The sequence below is a fragment of the Barbus barbus genome (genome assembly GCF_936440315.1).
Source record: "Barbus barbus genome assembly, chromosome: 46".
In the NCBI taxonomy this organism is placed as follows: Eukaryota; Metazoa; Chordata; class Actinopteri; order Cypriniformes; family Cyprinidae; genus Barbus; species Barbus barbus.
The window spans coordinates 12,695,621-12,718,819 of record NC_136724.1 but is presented as its reverse complement, the minus strand read 5'-3'; the positions used below and the strand labels follow the sequence as shown (position 1 = coordinate 12,718,819).

At 39.4% G+C, this 23,199-nt stretch overlaps 1 protein-coding gene across 1 annotated transcript in view; it reads left to right on the top strand.

Annotated features, from left to right (window-relative positions):
* The window catches only part of LOC306864585 (contactin-associated protein-like 2), a 388,195-nt gene that overhangs the window by 287,438 nt on the left and 77,558 nt on the right, over positions 1–23,199 (top strand). The window contains exon 15 of the mRNA XM_079408681.1: positions 2,410–2,537. Within this exon, the coding sequence (XP_079264807.1) occupies positions 2,410–2,537 (128 nt within the window). The remainder of the gene's footprint in view (positions 1–2,409; positions 2,538–23,199) is intronic.

Genomic DNA, 23,199 nt, shown 5'->3' with positions numbered 1-23,199 from the left:
CGCTGCGCTCAATTATTGGTCCAAGCTGATAAATGGTCCACGCTGCGTGGTTTCGTCACGCTTTTGTTTCGTTTGCAGTTAGATGTTTCTCATATGCAACAGAAATGGCAGCGCTTATGAGTTGGGCAACATGGTGGTCGCACCAGTGTGACCACTCAAAATTTAGTCGTACTGGCAGAAAAAATGGTCGCAAGTCTGGAGCCCTGCGTGGTATGTTGAAATACAAAATAAAATGCAAAAGAATTATGGGAATACTGTATTCTTAACAACAACAAAATTCCACAATTTATCAAGACCTTGAAGCAGAAATGAGGGAGGAGGGCTTCTAGAAGCCGTGACAAATATTATGCTCCAAGTGGAAAGCTCTCCAAAGACCTGTTCACACCAAGAACGATAACTATAAAGATAAAGATATTAGTGTCCACACCAGTGAACGATATCATCCTATATCTATAATATACATATATATATATATATATCATTATAGCTGTGGTGTGGACTCTGCTATTCTACAATATTGGGAACGATTTTTAGAAATATATCGTTACGTTTGTGTAGTTATCATCCTTGGTGTGAACAGGACTTAACAGAAGTATATTTTGGAAAAGAGAAACCTCTGCAAAAGCAGTGCTGGTGGAAAAGGGAAAATAATATTCATGTATTTCAACCTACTTGGCCAGATACTTTAAAATAATCTTATAGCATCGTTTAATGGAAACGTCATCCTTTCGCAATATTTTCTTATCAACATTTAGAAAATATTTGTGCAAATCTGTAATGGAAACCAGGCTATTGTAATGTAAGATAAAATAAAAAGGGTTATGAGAAAATCGTTGAATTTTCTCATAACAAGAAGCAAAAGCAAAAGCAAAGAAAAACAAAAATATATATAATATATTTTAGTACACATGACAAAAAGGAAAATAAAAAAGATACATTAACTCTACATTAGTGCAGGAATTATCTAGGCCATGCTAACAAACTAATTCATTAGTGCTCACAGGTATGAATCAATTCAACCTGAAAAGTATTGATAAAAATAGTTTAGTGTAATTAAAAATGGATTGTTCTGCCCAATGTTTGCTTGTCATCTACATTTTTATACATATCAGAATATTGCACCATTAGCTTAGCAACATGCTAATGTCAGACTGTACTGAAATCAATTAAGTTGTGTGCTTTCTTGCAACCACTATTTTTGTGGCATGTGGAGTTGTTGCCTATGTAAAGCATGTCAAATTGATCACTTAAAAGGGTCTGTGAGAGTTAGATTGCAGCCTTAATTTGTATTTCACTGCACACCTTTTCCATTGTTTTTCTTTGTAAACATGCTCTAGACAAATGTGTTTGAACAATGCACTTTTTTCTGTAGCATCTCTAACATGACACAGTGGTTTGACAGCCCTGCAAAAACATATTATGTGTGAATGCCCCCTTAGAAAGCAGCTCACTTGGTTTTGGAACAGCTATAGAGTAGATATTTGCAAGCATTGGCGCTCCACAGGAAGTTTATTGGATGGATTGGTGGAAAGTAATAACCAAACAGACTTTATGTGCCCCTGGGTAACTCTGTTTTGGTGTTTGTATAATTGTGTTTGTTTGCACAAGTTTCATTATGCTAAGAGCTTGGAAATTATCTTTTAATACTATATTCTTAAGGTAAACATAGCCTCAGTCGGTGAGTTGTATCTTTTTAGTATATTAGCATTTGTATTTTCCTGATGGATTTCCTCATCATCTTCTTGTTTTGGTTACATTTTGTGAATATTTATACAGCTAGACTGTGTTGGAACAAGATAATTTTGCTGCTTCTGTTGCTGGTTTAGCTGAACACAGTAATATGTGTTAATGGCCCATGCACAGATGGACAGCGGGTTATTGCGATGCACTCGCCACTTGTCATAAACCCCAAGCAAACTGAACCACCATGCATAATGGATACAAATTAGGACATTGGATTTCAAAGCAGCTCGTTTCATTCCCAACCACATTGTTGATGGTGTTTTTTTTCCTCTACAGGTTTGCGATGCATAATTGTTTTTTAAATGGCTTTTGCAGTTGCATTGGCACCGTGATAGATGGTGGCATTAAAATAATGCACACATAGTGCATGTTCCTGTGAAGTTTATGTATGTGTGCATTCACTAATGCTTATTAATTTCTCAAAATACGTGGAGTGAGTGTTTCCACTGATTAGACAAATTGTATTTCTGTAATTAAACAGCTAGTCATCAGTGTCAAAGGGCTGCTTTTGAGAGAAAACAAACATTTTGTGTATTAAAGCTTTAATGACTTCATTAGGAGAGGAGAGTTAAGATTCTTAAGATTTAGTACTATAATACAGAATTTTTTTAATTTTTTTTATTGTTTTTTACCTCACAATGTATTCTGAATTATATTGTTTGGTAGGAGGGACGATTCCGGGCTTCTGGTTTATAAAGACCACTTACCGGTCAGCCAAGTGGCTGTCGGGGACACAAATCGACCCGGCTCGGAGGCCAAGCTGACCGTGGGACCTCTCCGTTGCTATGGAGACCGTGAGTCTATTTATTTGTCCTAGAATAATATCTAACTTTGGCAAGAATACGGCATGTGGATTAATAAAAGAATAACTTCACATAGACAACTCATTATGTAGTTTTAATGCTTTATTGAATTATGCAAACAGTTAAATGTTGTTTGCATATTATTCTGAGCAAGCACTGTTGTTTTTTGTCCTTTGGAATATGTGAAATCAGCTTTCTTCGTCTGGTAGTTACTGTGCACATGGCTATGAATCTTTGATGTCTTCACATGGTGGCCTTAGAGCTAAAAAACTTCCGCTCTTGAAATATGTTCTAATAATCTGGGATTTGTTTTAATGGTGTCTTCTTTAAATAGACGTTTAGCATTTTTCAAGTTCAGCCCACTGTCTGCAGCATTCTGAAAGAGGAAATACGGGCACAGATGTCTCCAGCGTAACTGTCCCGAAGCTATGATCGCCAATCAAAGCTTTTCAATCATCATCACATTCCATAGAGGCCCCCTGCCACTCATTTTTAAAAATTGGTGTCAACAGCCAGCTTGCCGTATCTTCATAAAAGTGATCAGTTTTTTGCACTCTGAGCAATTGTGAGGTAGACTTTTTTTTTTGAGTCAGATGTAATTATAAATGCCCAAGTTTCACCAGAGCGAAACAGAGAACCCAAGGGTAAAATACAGAGCCATCCTCCACCATCATCACCATGTGAAATGATGCATTTTTATGCCTCATTATTCCTGTTAATTGCATCTGGCTTATTACTTAGATCAGGTGCATTTGATTACACTCACCTGTTAGACAAGAACGTCAACTGCTGTTTTTTCCTCCTTTTTTTCCTATTGTTCCCACACACCTGTGACTGGAAGCTGTTTGTCCTATTATTCAGTTCTCTTGCAATTTAGGGTGTAATACTATGTTTTCATCAGGTTCTTCCAACTAGTGTTGTTTTTGGCGGCCTGTTTTAATTTTAGTTTTAGTCTAGTCTTTGTGTGAAGCTGTCATTTTAGTTTTTATTAGTTTTAGTCACGTTCATACTCTTTTTAGTCTAATCTAGTTTTAGTCGACGAAAACTGATGACATTTTAGTCTAGTTTTCGTCAATGAAAATTGTATTTTAGTCTCTTTTTAGTAATACAATTCTATTTAACCCAGTCAATATAGTGTAAGTACCTAGTAGTACAGACTAAACCAAAATTTTATTTTAGCCAAACCCATTTCAAACAAGGTTATTATATTATTGTTACCTTATAGACTCAAGAAAACATCCATTCCAGACACGGAAGACACTCTGATTTGAATTTACAACATTTATTTTACCAACCAAACATGTTAGAAGTACACACACACCTTTTTAGAAGTGCACACCTTTCTCTGTGTCAGACTTAACTTTGTTGTCGTCTTCAGAATAATGCCGCGAGTGGGGCTTGAGGAAGTGACGTCGCCTGCGTCTGCGCAGTGCGACCTGAAGTGAGACACCGGAAACAGAAATACTGCAAAATAATAATAATAACACGACTAAACGAGACGAAATAACGTTATAACATTTCGTTTCGTCTCATTTTAGTGAACAAAAATGAAGAGACATTTTAGCATAGTTTTTATTTTGTAAACCACATTTAGTCTCGTTTTTATTCGTCAACAATATTGCATTATATATTTAGTTATCGTCACATGACCAGCATTTTCGTCTCGTCTCGTTTTCGTCACGTGATAAAGGTTCGTTGACAACGATATTTAGTCATAATTTTCGTTGACGAAAGCAACACTACTTCCAACTACTGGACATACAGACATAGTTGGATATATAAGCCATTAAAGTACATGTTCAGAGATTGTCAGTACATCTCAAATTTGTCTGCTTAGCCTGAGCAAACTGGAATTATTGAGATCACTTTTGTGCCCTTGATCGAGGCATTTATGCCCAAATGACATCAGGAGAGCAGTGCCGGTAAAAAGGTACTGCAAATAATTAGATGAAATTCTCTGCTAAATAACAGTTTTCCCCATGTCTATTATTTCAATTGCACAGTTATCTGTGCCAATCAGCAGCCGCAAACTGCATGGAGCCACTTAGAAAATACTGCACCTCCTGGTCTGGAAACATAATCATTGCTCGTCAGGGGGTCCCACGAATCAGGGCTGAGTCTGCTATTATTTATTCATTTCTTCATATATTCAGGGCTTTGGTAGGAAGGGAGCAGAGCAGTAGTGCATTAATGCAGAAAGCCAGGCTCACTATGGTAATGCTGCATATAAATGTTGCTCTTAGCCACCTGCATGTGCACAAGAAGAAAGTTATAGTCCTCTGGACAGTCTGCACCTCACCCATGAGGCCCCTCTGGGCTTGCGTTTATGCTGCACAGCGTAATGGTTGTCTCACCGCTGCTGGGTTTCTGCTCAAGTCTGCAAATGCCTTCTAGCATGGGTCCAGCAATCCCCTAAAGACTTGTTTATTTTTGCACTCATTATTTATTTACTGCGAAGTCTCAAAATGAGGTAATTGGATGCACAGACTGAATGCCAATGTGGTTAGGAGCCTTAATGTGAAAATAATATGAGAAACCACTGCTGCTTTATAGCAGTCCAGTTCTGTTAGGTTCAGAAATCAAACTTGAGATAATTTCAGATACTCTTCCACTAAAAATCTTTGCTTTCTCCTAATGGACTCCTGTATATGTCTATATATTGTTGAATATTTGAAGAGTCCTGTAAGGATACAAACCATATCCACATTTCCTGCAAGCGGTTCCATAAGATTCAATAACAGTATGCTAAAGTGTTTGTATACAGCATTTTACTACAAAATTGGTCCATGCTCATAATGGCTGACATAGGAAAATTGGGCATTGTTTAATTCGGTATGGCACGAGATTAGTCTTATGATTTTTGGTCAAACTGTTCAGAAATTCTAAACAAAAGTGGCACTGTGCCGAAACTACTTATGTGCCCTCAGGTCAAGCTTGGTATAACACTAGTGTTAATTTTGTCAGCTATTTAAATTTTAGTCTTAGTCCCGTGTTAAAATGTCCTTTTTAGTTTTTATCATATTTAGTCAACCTTATCCTACTTACTTTTAGTCAAGTTTTAGTCCAAGAAAATCTAAAGTATTTTAGTCTAGTTTTTGTCAATGAAAACTTGACATTTTAGCAGTAAGTTTATTAGCCGTACATTATTCATTTTGGCAGTCATTTTTAATTTTAATCTTAGTCTTACATTTGTAAAATGTACATTTTAGTTATATTTAGACAAATTGTCCTGTTTTTATTTAGTCAAGTTTAGGTCAATGAAATGTATGAGCGTTTTAGTTAGGTTTTAGTCAATTAAATCTTTTCATTTGAGAAATTTACTTTAGCATTTCACTTATTGCACTTTCACCACTAAGCACAAATTAATAGAATGTGGACACATAGGCTACGGTGTATTTTACCTCATCTAGTGTACTTTTTATTATATAAATTAATACCAAAGACTTGTGCAATCTCTCTGTCTATATTATGAAAACAGCTAAAACAAACAAAAATTATCACAGTGAAATTCCTAGAAATTCCACTCATTCCAAATTAGCAATAGCCTATTTCTCTATTACCCTATTTCTCTAAACAACAGCGGTTGAGGAAGTGCATTTATTCAGCGATCACAATCGCAAACAATACAGTTGATATCTCATGACAGAACACACACTGAGTGACACTTTCACTTAGATCGCTAAACTCCAGCTTGTTTTTCCAGCATTTTTCATCATAGTCTTCGTTAACGAAATTAACACTATATAACATGCTCCAAATTCAGGCAGAAATTAGGCTTTACATTTTGTTGAAAAGCCTATAAAATGCCATTAACATTTTTGAAAAGTGTCATATGCTGTCATTCTCAAGGCTGTATTTATTTGGTCAAAAATCCAGATTTCCATGACAGGAATAACATTTTAAAATATATTCAAATAGTAATTAATGTATTAATTAAAATGTTAATTGTTATTAAAATGTATTAATATTTCACAATAATATATATATATATATTAAGTAAAGGTAGGTAATTCAGGCTGATGCACAATAAAGACAAGCTCACCTGCTAAGTGCAGATTTAATTTGCGAATACTTCCTGATAATGACGCAAACAGCAGGTTTCCTTTCAGCTGGAGACAAAAGGGCCTAATTCACTTTCAGTGTCTAATAGACCTGAGGCTCAGGGTGATATTAATAGATTTCACAAGCATTGTAAAAGTGACATCACCTCAGAAAAGACTGAACGCAGAGGTGAAATGCTACTTCCTGACTTCAACTGATCTAATGCAATCAGGTGAGGATACTTTCTGGCAATTTGGGCATACGACACACATCACATCCAGAATTAGTCCTTCATTAGTCTCCAGGTGCAAACCAATCACGAACGCATGAGAAACGGCACAGAGAGCATCACCACGGCCCAATTGATTCAGTAACTAAGCAACACTGAACATCCTCATCGATGATCGCTGAGAATTTACTGGTCGATCTAGTTGGAATCAATGCTATTTTTGATGAATCGTATACCTGCAGCTCTCCTGATTGCATCATCTCTGGTTAAATACTAAGCTAGCAAAGTGAGAGTTTGTGATTTCAGCTTATTTCATGGTATTTTGGGCACAGGGAGCTGGGAGTTGAGGGGACATAACAGTTCAAATGATTTTTTTTCCCCGGTAAGTATTTCTATCCCATAATTAAGCCATTTTCTATAACTGCACCTAGACAATATGTCGAAAAATGTCAGGGACCTTAACCATATTCTTGCAGGATATAACAAGACATTTTGGAGAGATAAATTGAGTGAAACTCAAGCTATTCAGAGCACCAATTCATAATTTTGAATCAATTCATTAAAACCACTCATAGACTATGGCCCCAGTTGCATGGTGTTAAACTCTAATTTTAAACTGTGACCATGCAAATATCATCCAATTTGGCCACAGTTGGAGCGTGACCAAAGTATAGGACTCCAGTCTGACCCCAAATTTAGGTTTTAACTGCAGCTAATACAACCTTTTTTCAATGAAGATGGAACTTCCTATCAGCGATGATGCTCACTTAGCCATGAAATGTCTTGTAGTTATTCATGAGTCACATAATTCTATTCTGAACATAAGTCTTATCAATCAAACAGGAAAACTACTCAGATGTAAAATGTCTAATGCATCATAATGAGACGTATGCAATATTTTTCACATATCACGGAATTGCCCTCACATTACGCGTGGCACACTAATTTATAATTTCTAGCAACTGCTTCGTTAGGCGGGGGTATCATATTCCTTTATTACTGACAGATTATCTATAAGCAGCCAGTGGTCTGAAGTCACAGTACATCATAGCCAGGAAAGATGCATCATTAAATCATCATTTTGTTTGTTATCTTTATTCCTTCTCTCGGATATTAATAAGTATTAATTATGCAACCTGCCTGAAGATGATGGCGTATATCCTACACCGTGGCACAGCAACGGAGATTAATTAATTTGCGTAAATGAGAAACCCATCTTCTTTTTTTTGGGAAGTTTTGAGGGCACAAACTAAACTACTCACTGAATCCAAGCCTTCTCTTGAGAAAACAGCATCTAAGCAAATACACAATCGACTGGACACGTTTCTAATCACAACACTAAAACCTTTAATGAATCTTGATTAGATTATTTATAAATGAAAAAAAATATGATTTCTTCTTCAAAACATAACATTTTCCAAACTAACATTATATTTTTTGTGTGAACAGTCTGATATGCCAATTTCCAGCTTAGTTTGACATTGTCAGTTTGTGGCCAATTCTGTTTGTTGTCACTGGTTGTGCAGAAATTAACCACTTTGCCTTTAAATGCCAGCTGCTTATACTGAAGTGCATCTGTCTGCGAGAATACAAATTGTTTCCTCTACAAATTAACCAACTATGCCAACAACCACTGCAAAGAAAGAATAATATAATATATGCACACCTAAAAGGACATGCCATATACTGCTAATACAACAATAAAATTAGCCTTTTGGGTTATTAACCTCTTGACTGTCAGAAAAAAGCCTCTTATGCTCATCAACACTGCATTTATTTGGTCAATAAATACAGTAAAAACAGTAATTAGGTGCCAAGAACCCATTGTATCCACCTTCTTCGCTGCTCTGTAAGTCTACAGTCAGCAGCTCATAGAGCCGCTTGTGGGAAAGTAATTAAATTTGGCACACAGATAGAGGACAGTCTCAATATTAACCATAGCAAATTTGAGGTCGCTATCTCAAACTCTCTATCGCCACCAATAGGCCAAATCTGCACTCATATTTCTGCTAATATCTTTTGAAGTGTCTGGAAGCAAAATTTATCAGTTGGTTTGTCTTATTTTCACCAAAGACAATGCTGACAAAAAGTTATCAAGAGATTTCCGATAGACCAAACCATTCTCATAAAGCGTGTTAATGAATGTGATGAAATTCACACAAAAATAGACAAACATTATGAAACACAAAATAATTCCTAGAAGAGCTAACATGGAAATAGTAACTTGGAAAAATATCTAACCATTTTCTGGCCAACTGTTATTCTATTAATGAACTGTATTAGATATGAAATACAAAAAAATAAAAATGTGACCCAGACCTTAAGAAGTACTGTCTCTCCTTCAGTATGCATATGATCTATATCTATAAAATAATAAATTACTGAGATACATTGCTTCTGACAACCAGTCCCATCTCCTCTATTTATTTTGCTATCATTAGACTAATTATGACTCAGATCAGCAGTCCTGCTTTTTAAATTAATGTGATATTTACTTTCCTAAATCCTTCCATTTTTTTTAACCATGCTATTTATTTTGCATTAAGAATGACAAATGATTTATATTATAGGCCTGGTTTGTAGACTGTGAATGTTCCCTGCTAGATGAAAAGAACTCATCTGTGCCATACAATTTTAAAGCATCTCTTCAGAGCTGTTGACACAGAAAAGTTTCAGTAGGTGCTTGATAACAACTCAGAAGTACACCTGACATTTGGCATCATCTTTTGTGATAACAAATGACAGCTTTGCAATTTATGAGAAAAAGTTCTCATCTCATTCATAAGGTCTAATCAGCAGGGGTTCATCTCCTCTTTAGAAAATAGAAAAGAAAAGAAAATACTTCTGTTCTCTGGGCTGGTTTCTCTAGCACTGCCAAAGTTTGCCAATCAAACCACAAAGAGTTTTTTGCGGTTGTGTGCAAACAATTTTTATTCACATTAATGAGCTCACAGGGTCATTTAGATTACAACTGGTTGCTGTCCGCCTGCCCTAAACCCAGACAAAGGTTAACTATCATAGTTAATGAGACGAGTGGTAAAATCTGACACTGTTCTGCTCAATTCATCACCGTACCACGAGTAAACACTTTTTAATGACCTCTGATCCAGCCAACTATTGTAAAGGTACCATCTGGTGGACTGGCAGCACCACATATCTTGTCAAATAATAGATGAGCAGCAAAATGTATTCTGGGGTTTAGCTGGATTTGAACATTGTAAATTCTGCTTCTGAGATTATGCCTCACTTATAAGCCTTATTAGGGCTTTAAAGTGTTTCAAATCTTGATTTTCATGCAGCTCAGTCAGACATGATTCATTTATAATGAAAATATGACATTTATGATTTTACAAACTCTCCAGACTTGTCCAGCTATGTTCTGTGGTCAGTTTTAGGTCAATTTAGGGTGTAAGAACAAATAAAAAATATCAGGAACAGGCATGTTTTAGCTTGCACAAATCTTCAGATTTTAACTTTCTGTTTATGTGAGAACTTTCTCCAGCACCTCACCAGCTGGGTTGGAAATAAAGGAAAGAGTAGAATTTTTCTAGACCAAAATGACCTCACACGTCCCAGGATCCTGTCAAAAGGGCATCATTGGATGCTGTTGAAAACCTCTTCACAGAAACACATGGCACCATTCACACCTGCAAAATACATTCTTCACTTCACTGCTGGGTCAGTCCTCAGGGTGAAGCTGTGATCAGGCTCACTGTGGAGAGCTTGCTTTGATGGGAAAAACTTCAGATTTTGCTGCATTTACAGTGCAGCAGTACCAGCTGACAGACCAGAGCTTTGTGCCGCTGACTGTCTTGTTGGTAGCATTATACACCAGACACTAAATAGCCTCGGGTTGTTTTACCATTTTTTGATAGCTGTTAAAGATGGTACATCTTTTCTTCCCCCTCTTCCCCTGGCTGCTACATTATAACAAGGAGACATAGTAGTTTGCAGAGTCCAAAATAAACTTTTAGCCATATCATTTTTACATGTCATAAATATTTATTTCTGGCCATAAAAGTGTGTGTGTGTGTGTGTGTGTGTGTGTGTGTGTGTGTGTGTGTGTGTGTGTGTGTGTGTGTGTGTGGTGTGTAATGTTTTTGAAGTCTCTTATGCTCACTAAATCTGCATTTTTGTTATTAAAATTGCAAAAGTGAAATAGCAAAGTAAAATATAAAATATTATAATTTCTGTGTCCTATTTGAATATTTTTAAAATGTGATGCAAAGCTGAATTTTCAGCATCATTGCTCCAGTCTTCAGTGTCACGTGATCCTTCAGAAATCTTTCTAATATGCTGATTTGCTGCTCAAGAAACATTCTTGTTATTATCGTTGTTGAAAACAGCTGTGCATCTTAATATTTCTGTAGAAACAGTTCTTTTTTTTTAAGTAACATTGTTATTGAAAACCTGGACAATATCACAGAATTTTAAAATTGAACTTATGGAAATTATTATTTTTATTGTTAACTATTAATTATTATATTGTTATTTTAAAATAATATTTATATTGTGGATATAATTTTTATAGCTATATTGATAGATAGATAAATAAATAAATAAATTATAGCTGAATAAAATATTTATTTGGGAAGAAATTGCTCTTTGTGAGGGTTCTCAAGGAAAAAAAGGTTGATTAATAATTCTTAAATTAATAATATCAATATACATGTCAAATATCAATAAACACATGACTGAAAAAGTCATTGGTCAAAAGATCTACTATAGGGAACGTCTAACAAATTCAGGGCCAGTTGTAGTTTTATTCACTCACCAAAGCCAGTTTTTACTCACATTTGGCACTTGGTGCTACATTAAGTATTAATTTTGGACCCTGGAAGTGTGTATCTTAAGCTGTTGTTGATGTGAAATCTGTTCTCATAATGTTGATGCCAATTTGGACTCTTTTTGAGTTAAAGGCCTAGGAATTAGATTTTGTGAACAAACTAGAAAAACTATGGTCTCAACACAGGAATATCATGGAGACTGACAGCACCCAGAGTCAATAACAGGCCCGCTTACTGATCTGTCAGTCAAATGTCAAAGCACCAGCACCATGTAATTCAGTACAACTGATTCTAATGCCTCCTGACCGCCAGGATATGACCTGAGATTGGAACATCTGTAAGGTCTGAGCATTTATTCTACATGGAAATCCAGTGTTTGTCCCTTTGTGAGTGTAATGTTCAGGTCCTGTAAATTCAGTGTTTTGTTGATGGCTTCAGGTGTGGAGTTCAGCAGCACAGGTGCCATGGTTTTGTGCGCGAGCTGATATAGTGAGTTTTTCTCTCTTTGCTTACAAGGACGTGTCCAGAAATCCAAAAACTATAAACTATGATTGGTCGTCTTCCAAGTCAGTGGTGGAACTTGCCTGATTTAGCATCCGTGGAGCGAGTAAAACTGGAGCGAGTAGCAGTGTAAAGAAATGGAAGTTGGGTCACAATTTTGTTGATTTGGATGGTCGCATGAGCTTCTGCTGATCCACTAAATAAATTACATGTATTATTTATTATTTAAAAAGAAGAAGAAAGTAATAAATGAATGGCAATTTAATGCTAATAAACAAACTAAATTGATCATATATAAACACAGTAAAGTATTGTACAGTAGAGTGAAAAAACATTTTCAGAAGAAAATACCAACACTCGCATTTCTTAAATATATCGAAAATGTGATTTAAAAACAAAATACTGTTTACAATATATGCAAATACAATATTTTTATTATGTGTCATTCTTATGTGTATTGTTACACATTGATAATTTAAATGATATTCAACTATAGAAATTCCCAAACAGTAGTAGTATTAGTAATAATAATATTCTGTGTCACTTCAGAAATTATTCCAATATGCTGATTTGGTGCTCAAGAAACATTTCTTTTTATTATCAATGTATCAAGATATTAACATCTTTTAAAAAATATTATGTAAATATTTGTGTTTAAGACTCGATTTGATTTGATCAGTCACATCAGTATGACTTTAGACATTCATTTGTACCATTTAACTTTATAATGTAACACTTCCTAATAACAGGGTTAGAAATGTTTAAAATTGTGATTTCCAGATCTAAAAAACATATTAAAGTATGAAAATATCTTCCATTATTAGTATATTTATTAAAAATATTTTTTTTATCTTTATCATCATCATCATCAGGGATTGTGGGTTATGCTTCTTACTACTGTGAGACTGCCTTCCATATGTGCCATTGTGAAAATGTGAAAAACTCTGGACGCATTATGGCTCATGCGACTGGTATGGGCTGTCTACTCCATTTGCCTGTTAAGACAGGGAGACAGAAAGTAAGGAGGCTGGCTTTAAAGAAAGAGCAAGTGCTCAGTAAATGTCAAATATAAAGCGTGTGTGACGAAGACTGGCCTTTGTGTTTGGTCTCAATGGAGCCTACTATTTAATAGAGGCCTGAGAGAGCTTGTGATCATCCAGCCGGCACAGGAGTGGTCTAATGTGTGCCCACTCACCACTGTGGCATCAACACGGCTTCAATTATGAAAGCGGGTTGAATCAAACACTGGTGTGTGTTTTGCTTTACCCCGTGCTGAGCGTTTGGCTTTACTGTCCTGAGTGCTCATGCTCAGATGCAGAAGCAAAAATGGAAACACGGAGTCAAGTGAACGCTCATCACAGCTGCAGTTCAAATGTCTTATTCGATAAGATGGAAATGTAATTGTGTTGCAGATGCATGAATGCCACTGATGATTATGTGGTGCAATAACCTTAACACATAGATAGACATTCAGGCGACACTGAAGTATCAGATACAAAATCTAATTTAAAAAATGATTTCTTTCTTCTGCAGAATGCAAAAGAAGATTTTTTTAAATGCCCATGCAATGAAAGTTACTGGTGTTCCAGTACATTAACTTGCATTGTACTGATGAAAAGAAAATAAATTAATTAAAAAATTTAAATTAAAAATAAAAGAGTGTGAGTGACAATAATTTTAAATAATAATAATTTAAAAATTAATTCTAAAAAAATATAATCTTGTGTAGTCTATAGGCTAATAGTCATAGTCAGGTTTACTCATTGAAAGAATTATTCGTCATAAAATAATTACTTCATAATTGTATTAGAGTCTTATACACATGCTATACAGATAATGTAGAGTCAAAATATCTTCTTTTATGTCCCACAGCAGAAATAAATTCATACAGATGATTTGAAAATCTGGATATGATTGTTATCGGATTCAGTACAATTCACCAAAAATCACACTATTAAAAAAAACCTTAAAACAGTTAACCTTTAGCATTAATGCTTTTCAAAATACAAAAAAAAAAAAAAGTAATTATGAAATCTAGTGCTATCAAATGAATATGAAAATCGCGATTAATCGCATCCAAAATAAAAGTTTTAGTTTGCATAATATATGTATGTGTACGGTGTTTATTTATTATGTATATATATATAAATACACACACATACAGTATATATTTTTTAAATATTTACATGTATATAATTTATATTATTAGATTTTATGTTATACATAAATATATTAAATATATAAACATAATTTTTTTCTAAAATATATACATGCACGTGTTTGTATTTATATATTGTGGCAGGGTGGAAGGAACACGCGACAAGGAAAGCTTAGGTGAAGGTCCCGGAGGGTGGATTTTATTAACAGCGCAAATACGTGGGCGGTGATGGCGGTCTTCCGTGTGGCGGTGCTCTCAAACGTGTACAGGAGTGGGTGAGTCTGTGTGATGCTCGTGGCGGTGCAGATCGGTCACACACTGCTGTCTGGAGGGAGAAACAGAACAGAGGATTAGGTCGCTGTCTCATGGAGAGGCTTCTCAACCTTCCTCTGTGGGCACGCTGTTTATATCCAGCCCGGCTGACGAGTGGGGCAGTTGACGCCTGAGGAACCTCCCGTATCCCTTCGGGGTACCGGGTGGCGTAATGCACAATCACGAGGATGTGTTCGTGGCCCCGGGCAGACTTAGGCAACGGCCCCACTAGGTCCATCCCGATGCGCTCGAAGGGCACCTAAATGATGGGCAGAGGGATCAGCGGGCTGGGGGGAGGCTTCCACGGAGATGTTCTTTGGCAGGTCGGACAGGCCTGGCAGAACCGCTTGACCTCGGCCTCCATCCCGGCCAGTGGAAGCGGTCACGTATTCGCTGGGTGGTGTTGTCAGCCCCAAGGTGTCCCGCCAGGGGGTGCGAGTGGGCCAACTCTAGCACCGTTTCTGTCTTCGTCCGGGGCACCACCAACAAAAAAAAAAAAAATTCTCCCCCCGTCGCTGCACGACACAGTAGAGCAGGCCATTTTGGACAATGAAATGCAGGAGAGGATGGGGGCTCGGTTGAGTCTCCTTACCGTCTACCACGCGCACTTGGGCCCAGCAGTGCTTCAGCCGATCGTCCTCGCGCTGTTTTTGTGGTGACAGGCTGTACGGCGGAGGCCAGCAGGCGGTCAAACCCTGGCCAATTTCTTCCAATAAGTACGGGGACCAGTAAATCCTTTACCACGCCCACTTCCAGCGGCCACGTGCCAGGGAAAGCGGAGATGGTCGCTCTCCGGGTCGGGACGTGTCGCATGTCTCCGTGCAAGGCTGAACGCACTGCCGGAGTCCAGAAGCGCTGGGAAAGGATGGCTGTTGATTTTCACCTCTGCTTCCAGAACCCCCGTGGGTAGGTCGTGATGCACGATACAGCCTGCCAGCCAGGTCCGCGCGGGGGATGCGGGGTCCGCTGTGGGCATGGGCTCGTCCTTTGGAGTGGGCCTACTGGTCGCAAGGTGCCCTCCGGCGCCCGTCGCTCGTGGACCACTCTCCGGGGAAACGCCTCGCTTGCTCCCCAGCATCCCGGTGTTGGGCAGCATCCGCCAGCTCCACCGCCTCGACGAGTTCGGCCATGGTGGTGGGGTTCCGCATCCCGACAGCCTGGCGGTGAGACCTCAGAAGAGCCCGGAGGAAGCGGTCGATGACGACGCGCTCCGCTACTTGGGCTGCTGTGGGTTCTCCGTCGAGCAGCTAATGCAGAGCGAGGCGTGAGAGTTCGGCGGCTTGGGCTCGGGCTGGGAGGCGGGGTTTATACTCCCAGTCGTGGAAATACTGGGCTGCGCAGACCGAAGACAGCCCCAAGCGCGACAGGATTTCCTTTCTAAGCTCGTCGTAGTTGCTTGATACTTCCGATGGCAGAGCGAAGTAGGCTTGCTGAGCCTCGCTGGTGAGAAGGGGCGCCACCAACCGCGCCCAGTCGTCACTCTCCCAGCCCTCCCGAGTTGCTGTGGTTTCGAAAATCTGGAGAAACGCCTCAACATCATCATCAGTGGTCATCTTCGGCAACAGTTGCGTGACTTTCGCCCGAGGATCGGGTAGCGGAACGCGTCGCGCGGCTGCCGTGCGCAGCTCGTCGAGCTCCCGCTCGGTCTGCCCCTGGCGAGCAGAAAGGTGCTCCATGATCTGTTGCTGACGGATGCTGACCTCCGCTAGTCGTTGGAGGATTTCGTCCATGTCGGAGAATGGGGAGCAGCGGCCGCCTGGCACAAGGAAAACAGAAGAAAAAAAAGGAAAAATTAGTGCGTTGCCGGGAGAGCTCTGGTCGGTGTTCCTCCCACTAATATGCCTGCATTCTCCACCAGTGTGGCAGGGTGGAAGGAACACGCGACAAGCAAAGCTTAGGTGAAGGTCCCGGAGGGTGGATTTTATTAACAACAGTGCAAATACGTGGGCGGTGATGGCGGTCTTCCGTGTGGCGGTGCTCTCAAACGTGTCCAGGTGTGGGTGAGTCCGTGCGGTGCTTGTGGCGGTGCAAATCGGTCACACACTGCTGTCTAGAGGGAGAAAGAGATTAGGTCGCTGTCTCATGGAGAGGCTTCTCAACCTTCCTCTGTGGGCTCGCTGTTTATATCCAGCCCAGCTGACGAGGCGCAGGTGTGGCCGATCAGTCCCTGATTAGCTGTGAACAGGTGCCCAACGTGTGTTTCCAGGGCAACGCTGATGTGGACTCGGGATGCTCGTCACAATATACATAATAAATAAACACAGTACACACTATATTATGTAAACAAAAACTTTTATTTTGGATACGACTAATCGCAAATTAATTGTTTGACAGCACTAGAAAACATTATTTTAAAAAATATTGTAAAAACAGTAAAATTATAACATAATTAATATAAACTATAATATAATTAATATTTCCCATATATTACAAAAACTTAAACACGAGAACTTAGGGTTATATACACTATTTAATGACTATTTTTAAAATATTTGTTTTTCACAAAATTTGAATATTATAAACAGTATTTTAAATATATTTTTGTTTTTATATAGAAATTTCATACATCCCACAACACATCAAAGTACCGAAACTTTTCAGGCATGTTTATGACCCTAAATAAGAAAAGTCACACAATATCAAGAACATATTAACAGCATTTCCGACTACTCAAAAACATGTTGCAGGTCAAATTGATTAATGAAAATATAAAACAATCTATTGTTTGGTTCTCGCTGATTCTTCTGAACCCTTCTTGAACATCAGCCTGTCTGACTTTCCTGTGACTTTAGTTGGGCTGTACATATTTGGACCCCCTTATTTCCCTCATTTGGCGGCTGTTAACACATTTCAGAGCTGTCACACTCCTGGGGTCTGTATAAGGTAAATAGCATCTGTGCTGCTGATAAATGAGCTGTACCTTCGTTTCTTCGAGTGAAAACCCAGAAGAATTCAGAAAATTCTTAGGAAAACAAATAAGTACTTTAAATGGGAGAGACACTTCCTAATGTTTTTTTTTCTTTCAACCAGTAAGCTGCTTAAAAGAGTAGCTCACCCAAAAATGATAGATTTACTAACCCTCAAGCCATCCAAGATGTAGATGAGTTTGTTTCATCATCCAAACAGGTTTGGAGAAATTAAGCACATCACTTGCTCACCAATGGATGCTCTGCAGTAAATGGGTGCCGTCAGAATGAGAGTCCAAACAGCTGATAAAAACATCACAATAATCCACAAGTACTTCACACAACTCCATTCCATCATTGAATGTCTTGTAACTCGAAAGCCATTGTTTCCTCTATCCATAACATTGCTTTCTCTAATGAAAAAGTTGTCGACAATAGCAATTTTTCAGCAAATAAAATTTTTGGGTGAACTATTAATTTAAGCTAAAGGTGCTAAAGCTGAGATACAAACCGCTGAACCTCTGGCAAGTTACACATTGAATTAAATGTGAAAGTTTAAAATAAAGACTGAAATAGTATTTTCTTGCAAAACGTACTTTGATAATTTTAGATAAAAATCATTTTACAGTGCAATTTATAAGCCCCATAACCATAAAGGTGCTTTGGGTATGAACTGTCAACTAAATGAAGGATGGTTTTAGAAAACTTGAATCAAAGTAGTGAAAACTTTATTTCTAGCTCTGTCACGGCCATTCACCCTCCTGCAGTCCTTCAGCTTGTTCATGGGTCACGGTCATGTTGCAGGGTGAACAATTTTCCAACTTCCACCTTCCTGGCTGAAGGCTGCAGGTTGTTTACTGTATGTTGTATCATCCATCTTCCCCTCTGTCCTGACAAACACTCCCTGTTCCTGCTGAAGAGAAAAACAAGATGCTGTTATCACTACGCTTCACTGTAAAAATGCTGCTTTTTGGAGTGTAAGATATTTTGGGCCTTCGCCTGATGTACACTTTTGCAAAACACTCCAGTTGCAGAATTTTATAGTACTTTCGCACAGCATAAATAACACTCGATGTGGTAAATAACACTCAACACTGTTGTGATATTGCTTTTGCATGCACACAAAGACCTGTGCTTTACTATAAAGGATGCAGCTGCTTCAGAATTGCTATCAGTCTGTTTGTAGGAGGCCTGATAACGTTGCACTGTGCTCCACCACTTGAAGCCTTTGAAGTGATTTTATTCTCTCATTTTTTATTTTAAATTGTTGCACCTGTCTAGTTGTAGCAAATAGTTTGCTTCAAAACATACTTCCAAGCTGATAAATCCTCTAGAAAGCTTTTTTGCATGTTTCACAAAATTATGCACTACCGTTTGTGGTCAGTAAAATGTTTTTGAAAGATGCTGCTCACCAATCTACATTTATTAGATACAGTAAAAATACAGTAAAAAGCAATAATAATGTGAAATATTATTATAATTTAAAATATTTTAAATTTTCAGCAGCCATTGCATTCACAAATCATTATAATATGCTGATTTGGTGCAAGAATAGGAAAAGAATAGCATTTATTTGAAATATAATTTTTTATATAATTTCTTAAAAGTCTTTACTATCACTTCAAAGCATCATTTGCTGAGTACAAGTATTAATTTGTTATGGAAAAAGAATGGATATTGTTATTTGAAACAACATTTATATTGGGGATATAATTTTTTAGGTATATTTATATGGATGGATGGATGGATAGATAGATAATCTTTTTAAATAAAATATTTTGTTAGTTAGAAATTGCTTTTTGCTCTTTGCTTTCTCAATAAAATAATTTAATTTTTTTCTTATATCAATATACATGTTATGAAAAAAATCAAGGAAATACATTGGTCAAAAGATTGTATATAGTCATAAGACTGTTGGGACCTTGTAATAAAATCAGCAGCCAACTGCAATTTTATTCACTCACCAATGCCATTTGTTTGTTAATTTTGATTGTTTTAGTTTATTATTTGGCTTTTGTCTATATTTAATGGTTTATGAATGTAAAAATCTTTGGTAATTGAAGGTTACTATTCACTGTACATGTAAGAAACCTACATTACCAGTGTAGCGTTGTGGTACCAAAGAGTAGAGGAAATTGAGGGGTGAATACCTCATTCTCAACTAGAGACGCCAGAAATGGCAATATATGATCGACTACGCCACCCTGGAAAACCAGGGAAATGATAGCCCTAAGGGCACACAGATTCGTTGTGAGTGAGTGGGTGAGGAAACATGAGTCGTATACGTATAAATAGAAAAAAAGGTTATTTTAATCAATGTCAAATATATAACTAAAAAAAGATTCAAAGTTAAAACCTCCTACATTAACATTTTAGTAATGGGGAACACCATCAATTTGCATCTATTCATACACATAATAAGTAAACAAACTCAAAATTAAAGGAAACAATAAATAACAAACTCAAATTTAAAGGAAACAAATTATCCAAGAGCAGAGGTATCTGGAGGGACGGGCCAGCTGCCACATTGGAAAACCCCCCCCTGAATAAACCACTACAACTACCAAAACGCACACGTGAAGGTTAGATGCCAGAAGACACACAGCACTAGGTGTGAACACCACACGAATGGCAGCGTTGCCTTCACCCTCCAGAAACCCCCACAGCTCCTGCAACAAAAGAAAGGGAAAAAAGAACACAAAACACATAAATCTAAATCGAAGCAGAAATAATATTAAATAATTTAAGGATCTAAACTACTTAACAAAATTAGGACTCTCAATACCACATGAAGACAAGTTAACATTGAAATAAACCAACTTCACTCAGGTTTGCAGTGACAAAACATTAAACAGAAAATGAACAAAAGAAAACCAAATAATCAAACAAAACGTTACCCAAAATTAAACATACAAGATGCTTACGGACCAACGGCATTCAAACAGGCGGCGGCCAAAGAAGGTAACGTTAGTCTGCCAGCCCGTACAGTCAGACGAAGGCACAATCCTCGATAGCAACGTGCGACAAAACCATAGCAGTTAATGGTTGCGGTCATAATAAAAGTCGAGGCAAAACAACGACATAGTCGCAATTATACACAGTCACAGTTCAATGTTGACGCTCAATTCCCACAAATAGCCCAAGAGACCCTCAGTTATGAAGGGGAACCGCGGGATGCTCACTGCACACAAACCACTTCATAGTCGCGCACCATATTGCAATACAGCAGCTCAGTCAGGAACATAAGTGACATACTGTGAGGAGTCGGGAGCCAGCACGCAGCAGGCGCGGGGAAACCAGCTTACCGTCTAAACCTGCAGCAACTACGGATGACGTCACAAGGGCAGTACCGAGACGCGTGCCAAGTGGCCATAACATATCCCTTATATCCAACGAAAAAGGGGAGGGGAATTAAACTAAGCGCAGGTGTATGACATTCCCATAGATGGATTCAACCACCCTGCTACAGTCTACCCCCCAGTTACACATCGTCGCCCCGACGATGAACTCACTTACCCCGCCATTAGTCCCAAGGTCTGAAAAACGCAAGCATTGCATTAGACATTAGGCTCGGGGGTACAGCAACAGCTGCCATTTCACCCGCAGCCCTGGGCAAACGGTGAATATTAGAATGCTGGCCAGCTGTGGCCCGCCTCGATCTCCCTGGGACAACCTCAACAACAGGAGGCTGCTCCACGGCTGAGGTACCTGGTGATACCACCGGGCCAAGCCCTATACTACCAGATTGATTTTGCTCACCTGGCAATCGAAGCTCGGGTACTGGAGGAGCGGAATCGACAAGATCCGATACGAGTTGAGGACCTTCAGGCCTCACTACCCACAAGTCCACCTCGTCCACCTCATCCACCCCCTCCTCCGGTTCCCGTTCGAGCTCCACCACCGGCCCATCAGAAAGAGCAGGAGCAGGGTCCCTTTGGATCCTAGCCTTTAATAGAGACCGATGAACTCGCTTCACTTTGCCCTCCTCATGTATTGGTGCAATGCTATACACTGCACCCCCAGATCTAGGAGCCTCTACCACCTTATACACCACTGGACTCCACAGGTCCTGGATTTTGTGGCGCCCTCTAACGCCATAATCGCGGAGGTAAACCAACTGCCCCTCTTCCAGTGGTGTGTCTCGAACATGTTGATCAAACTGTGTTTTACGTCGATCAGCAGTCAGTCTCAGCCGTTCTCGTGCTCCCTCAAACGCCACGTGCAACCTTGTCTGATGTTCCACCACCCATTCATGTACTTCCCCAGCCACAGGCTCTTGAACTCTACCGAGCAAAAAGTCAATGGGGAGTCGTGGCTCCTGGCCAAACATTAAAAAATAGGGAGACTCACCAGTGGCTTGATGCGGGGTGGTATTGTAGGAAAAGAGCACCTGAGGAAGACAGGACGCCCAGTCCCGCTTACGTGAAACCGGTAAGGTGCGCAATAAGTTGTGCAATGTTCTATTGAACCTCTCACACTGCCCGTTACCAGCAGGGTGGTAAGGAGTCGTGCGAGATTTCTCAACCCCGTACAATTTACAAAGTTGCTGGATCAAGAATGATTCAAAACTACGGCCCTGGTCGGAATGGATTCGCCCAGGCACCCCAAACCTGTAGAACCACTCAGTAACCAACACCTGAGCTACCGTCTCGGCTCGTTGATCTCGGGTAGGAACCGCCAAGGTGTACTTTGTAAAGACATCCGTCATTACTAAAACGTTTTCCAACCCTGAACAAGATGCTTCGAGCTGGGTGAAATCAATGGCCACAATTTCATTTGGTCGAGAAGCCAACAAATGACCCATAAAGCTACGGGCACCTGGCTGTAAGTCCTTGGCAGCCTGGCACCTCTCGCACGCCTGACACCATTTTGCCACCATGGCTGACATGCCTGGCCAATAACAGCGCTGGCGTACCAACTCCGTGGTGCGTTCGATACCCTGGTGCCCATGCTCTTGGTGCAACCCGGTTAAAACCTCCACCTGCAAAGCAGAAGGTAGTACCAATTGCAAAATCTCTTCGCCACCATCAGAGCGAAAAATACGGCGGTATAATACCCCCTGTGACTCCATCAATCGATCCCACTGACGGAGTAAAGTTAGTGCATCCCTAGAAAGCTGCCGACGCTCATGAGGCCCAGGGAACTTACCCTCCCTGAAAAACCATAAAACCTCCCCGATTACAGGGTCGGCCTCTTGTAGCAAACTCAAATCAGCGGAGGAATGCCCCGGCAAGGCAGCCACAGCAGCTTGACTAACCAAAGGGACTGACCTTGATTTCTCAGCATGCTGTATAGAGTTTGGGACTGCCATTCCTACCAGCATGCCATCAGTCACCCCTGAGACTGGTGGCTGGCATCTCGATAAGGCGTCAGCATTTTTGTTGACCCTGCCTGGTCGATACTTGACCTCGAAATCGAAACATGCCAACTGTGCCGCCCATCGTTGCTCAGTGGCGCCAAGCTTTGCCGTCATAAGGTGGCTGAGAGGATTATTATCCGTGAAAACCACACATTTATTTCCCAACAAGTACTCCCTGAATTTTTCGGTCATGGCCCACTTGAGCGCTAAGAACTCAAGTTTCATAGAACTATAATTTAGCATGTTCCGCTCAGTGGGCCTAAGACCACGACTCGCATACGCAACCGGCCTCACCTTCCCACCTTGCTCCTGTGAGAGGACCGCCCCCAACCCACTCAGGCTGGCATCTACATCCAAGAT